The sequence below is a fragment of the Lygodium microphyllum genome, chromosome 2 (assembly GCF_053477565.2).
Source record: "Lygodium microphyllum isolate KBCC chromosome 2, Lygodium_microphyllum_v1.1.10, whole genome shotgun sequence".
In the NCBI taxonomy this organism is placed as follows: Eukaryota; Viridiplantae; Streptophyta; class Polypodiopsida; order Schizaeales; family Lygodiaceae; genus Lygodium; species Lygodium microphyllum.
In genome coordinates, this window is record NC_141136.1 from 97,122,848 (window position 1) to 97,127,473 (window position 4,626).

At 43.5% G+C, this 4,626-nt stretch overlaps 1 protein-coding gene across 1 annotated transcript; it reads left to right on the top strand.

Moving 5' to 3' along the window:
- Positions 1-702: 702 nt before the first annotated feature.
- On the top strand, positions 703-3,548 carry LOC148040058 (uncharacterized). The gene is made up of 4 exons (XM_087696526.1): positions 703-2,266; positions 2,386-2,500; positions 2,681-2,899; positions 3,015-3,548. Exons 1-4 carry the CDS (start codon positions 832-834, stop codon positions 3,199-3,201), a joined length of 1,956 nt encoding a protein of 651 aa, XP_087552652.1. The 5' UTR covers positions 703-831; the 3' UTR covers positions 3,202-3,548.
- Positions 3,549-4,626: the final 1,078 nt, after the last annotated feature.

A 4,626-nucleotide genomic window follows, 5' to 3' on the forward strand; every position in this document is an offset into this window, starting at 1 on the left:
GTCGTATCAAACCAATGATAGAAGTCATCTTCAAGCGAAGGCTAACCCACGAAGTATAGGTATACCCTGATGGTGAATAGGGAGGCATAGCATTGACAAACACACTCCAAAGACAACGTTACTGCTGCTTTGTGCATTGGGGATCCTTCTTGTGCTTTAGTTTTGTAGGTTGCATTGTGCTTCTCTCGATCTCTCTTTAGCGCCTTTTCTATTTCCGCCATGTCCACATCACTATTCAATAGGGCTTGCTTATAGTCAAGAGCTAATAGATATTTAGTAGGCATCTCCCCTGTTCTCTATGCGTTTGCTAGTAGAGGTTGCATGCATGGCTCGCTTTCACGTGGTGCTAGTGTAGGGCTTGAATGCCCTACTAGTGCCACGTTAGTCCTTGATGGACTGACATGGTAGTTAATCACCATGCTTGGGTAAGAGGTATTATTCCATCCCAACGACTAGTCATGCTCCATGTCTTCTTGCTCCTTAGCACCTTCGAAGTGTTTCACAACCACTCAGAATTAGGCGAGCGAACTTTGAAGAGGGAGCGAAAAATAAAGAAGAATTAAACGAATCCAAGGCGGAGCTTTCGAAAAAATGGGAGGTAATTTTCCCTCCTCCCCTCAAAATGTTTTGAAAAAATTCCCTCACCAAGGTCTTATATTTTGCTCATCCCCCGTCTCTCTCTCTCTCTCTGCCTGTCTGTCTTTGTCTAGCTGTGTTTCCCGATTATCACCACCTCTCTCTCTCTTTCTCTCTCGCGGATAACCGTGAGGTTCCTTGATGGTGCAACGCATTGCTGCCTCATCATAGACGCAGTCCATCGGCGTCCCAACAATGAGGCTTGTAAGATCATCACCGCCTCATGCCTCCTTGCCATCGGAACAACGCACTAGTCCCTTCAAGTCTGTTGCTGGTCGCCGCAGCTCTCATGATGAACAGGCCTTCCAGGATGCAAGGGGCCGTGGCGGGAGGAATCGAAGCCCTCTCGAATGGCGAGAAGATGGAAGACGGGATTGCCGATCGAGAAGTACAAGGGTGGGTCGTCGCGCCAGGGAAAATCACACTTCGTCTGCCAACGATGCTGCTTCTTTAAGGTATTATTCCTCGTCAAGATGCTATCCTCCGAGGGATTACTCAAGAATGAAATCGGGAGATGAGCTTCATGACAGCGAGAAGGTGAATAAGCATCGGTGTAGAAACTCTAACGGTGCCAAGAGATCTAAGCTGGATGATGCATCTGACAACGGTAGAAGGCTGGAGGACAGGTTAGGCAACGGCGCGTCCGATTGCAAGCGGCATCTATCTTGTCATGAGCGCCTTTCTATAGGGGATAGAGAAACGAGCCATCACAACAGTGCGAAGAATTGGTCGCAGGAGTGGAAAGGGCGTTGCGGAAACAATCTTGAATTGAGAAGTCGCAGAGAGCCTAGTCATGCCAGGAGGGGCGAATATTCTATGAAGCCTACAGATGCCAATTATGGGGCTAATGGTGACTCCAGGAAGATCTCCAGCAATGGAGCCTTCTGGAGATGCAAAGATCAAGCTGTGAGCGATGCCCTCAGAAGGCCTGGACGAGAAGTTAAACTCAGTGACGAGTTTGTGGCAGCAGAATTGTGCATGGTTAGCGAGCAGTTCCAGCAGACCATGAACTCTGAAATGGCTACTGATGAAGCAAGTGCAGGTAGTGAGGCAGATGAACACCTGCACAGTGATAGCAGGAATCAGCCAGAAGACGTCCCTCACAAGTCAGATGGTGTGCCAGATTTTGAATGCGATGAAGAACAAGAGTGCAAAGTTCAAGGTGATCCGTATGAGATGCTGGCATCATTGCTTCTCGAAGATTCACTTGATGTCGAGCACGAGTTTGAGATGGTTGTCAATCCAGAGAGGGTTGGTTCTGAGTTTTGTGGGTCCATTTTCGAAGATGACATTGATTTTTGCAGTCACAGTATGGATTTTGAAGGCATTGACATCTCTGACAGTAAAGAAAACGAAGATACATCTTCCGAAGGAAGTCGTATCAGAGATTCATCCTCAGATCATGTCGAAGACCTCGACACCTCTGATGACAGCAAGGAAAACGAACACAAAACAAACCAAAAGAGAGATTCTGCCTCCGTAACTCGAGCTTCTGGTGCAGCAAACAGGCTTGACGGATCTGGCGATAAACCCTATTTCAAAACTGGAGATGGCAAGAGTGCGCCTAGATATAAAGCAGAGCGGGTTTTTGTGGATGTCACCAACAAATTCAAAGTTGAGGCCACTCCAAGTAAGTTGTCTGATTCCATCCCTTGGCTTGATAAGTTGTTTCTCCAAGGCCTAATTGATAGGCTGTCAACGAAGAATGTACGTCAATAGTTGACCGTATGTTGTGCCAATCGCCGGCAGCTGTCACAAAAGTTGCCGAGGAGAACGATGCCCACAGATTGTGCCAGAGGCTAAAGCAAATTGAGTTTGGAAAGAACACCCTAGGATATGAGCGCTACATTGAACTTGTTCCCAGGTACTGCATCAGTCTATTCTTTGATGAATCTCAAAGAGTGCGTTTGTGATGGGCCTGGTATTTTGTAGCAGTGTTATTCTTGCTTTTAGACTCTTTTCCGATTAAAAGGTTTAGTGCGAGGTTTTCATTTCGATGCTTGCTAGACTCGAATTGTAACCAATGGGTGCTTTGGGTCTACAGATCAAAGAGAAAAAGACATCATCCTTCTACTCCCAATCCGAAGCAAGTCTGCAGCAAGCGTAGCTGGGATGGTCAAATACGTAAGTGGAGAAGGTTGCTGCATGATTATGATCCTCCTATGGAAGAAGGTGAGGAGGTGGCTGAGGACTTTGCTGCCCTGAAATCAAGCAGGGAACCTCAGTCAGAAGAGTCTGCGAAGGCGCCACCACGGAGGCACGGGTTAGTACTCTTCTGAGTTTGCTTGTTCGAAGAAGTTGGGCATTGTCAGCTATGCGTTTCTCTCTGAAATTGGTAGTATAGTAAGATAAATCATTGTCTGCTACGATTGCTGCAGTGCCAGTGCCAAAGGATCTAGCTCTCATCAAACGAGGAGCAAGGCGGGCTTTGGGATTCAGAGAAAGGGGCTTCATCCAATAACTATGTCTCTCTCAGAGGTTAACTCCGAGTCAAATGCGAACTCAGATGAAAGAGAGGATCCGATTTTGGGCATTTACGAGGACTGGACAGAGACAGAGTCTTGATTTTGATCTTTATACACAATACAACCAGCCTTCTGTATCTATTACGCCTGGGGGCTCATATACACGTCCTAAGTTCTAACCCTTGCTGCCTCGTGCGCTTACAGTTTATGCAAATGCAGGAACTGACTGATTGAAAGAACTCTTCCTTCAACTCAGGCCTTTCTGTAGACTCTTTATCTAGCAATGGTAGTGTGATTTCTTCTTGGTAATTTATTCAATCTATTGGAATTAGCCTTCTAAGTTCTAAACCCTTTTCTTGGTCATATACGCAACATCTGGTTTAAGTAAGCAAATGAAGGCTTATCCGACCTCTGATGTCCAACCTTGGATTTACTGTAAGGTTTTCGAAACGGTGCTTTGTGGTATTTGTAGGGCTGGGGCCAAATGTATGTTGGTGCTATTATAAGAAGCATAAGTTTTCGTGATCCAATGTACACCCTTAAGTTTTCTAGTGAGAGTTATGGTAAGATGGTTGCATTTTGAAAGATTGTAGACACCTATTCGATGTATGTTGGTGCTATTATAAGAAGCATAAGTTTTCGTGATCCAATGTACACCCTTAAGTTTTCTAGTGAGAGTTATGGTAAGATGGTTGCATTTTGAAAGATTGTAGACACCTATTGGAGCATGAGAAATGTAATGAGAGCAACCATGTTTAGGATCAAGCAACCATTAGTTTTGGTTATTTGTTCTTATAATCATTGTCAAGGCAATTGTGAATGTGAAACTTTACAAGAAAAAGGGCTATTAAAGAGTGGGTGGTGATTCTAACTTTACCATGATTTACTTGATTCTAAAAGATTGGATCATTAGGGTTGGGATTTGTTGAGATTGAAGATACTAGAAGAATTGTCCCTTGTACAAGCTTTTTGGTTCATAGAGACTAGAAATCTTGATTCTACCATAAGGATAGATGGACAACTAGTTAGTATAAACAAGTACACTTATTCACAAGTTTTAAAGGTTGTTAAGCTTGATTTGATTTCATCCACATAAGGTTTGTATTCCTTGAACTAAATGTATTTTGGAATGGATTATCTTATGACCATCTTGGAAGTAAGAAACTCCTAAGGGATTGAGTGTAAAGCTTAGGGATCCTTCTTACCAACCCTAACATTACTTCAAATCCAACTACGTTATGTAATGCTTCGAATAATGAAATAAAGGGATTTCATTTTTTGCATACATTGTTTTTTAAACATCCATTTTGAATTAGATCATTTGATGTGTATTGAATAGTTTGTTTTAGAACCTTAGTTTGTGTGATATAGGGGTTGACTTTTCAATATTTTGTGGTAGGAAAGATTTGTCTTGTGGTCTTGATTCTTGATATTTCCACTCATGTCCATGTTGATGATGCATATAGACTTTGATAGGAGGGAGGAGGTTATGATGATCCTTGACAAATCTATAACTCATTGTCTC

Excerpts from the sequence above, each read along its gene's own strand:
- LOC148040058 (XM_087696526.1), top strand. The coding sequence starts at position 832 with ATGAGGCTTGTAAGATCATCACCGCCTCATGCCTCCTTGCCATCGGAA. Across the intron at positions 2,267-2,385 it reads CAAAGTTGAGGCCACTCCAA|CTGTCACAAAAGTTGCCGAG; the intron begins GTAAGTTGTCTG and ends AATCGCCGGCAG. Across the intron at positions 2,900-3,014 it reads GCGCCACCACGGAGGCACGG|TGCCAGTGCCAAAGGATCTA; the intron begins GTTAGTACTCTT and ends CGATTGCTGCAG.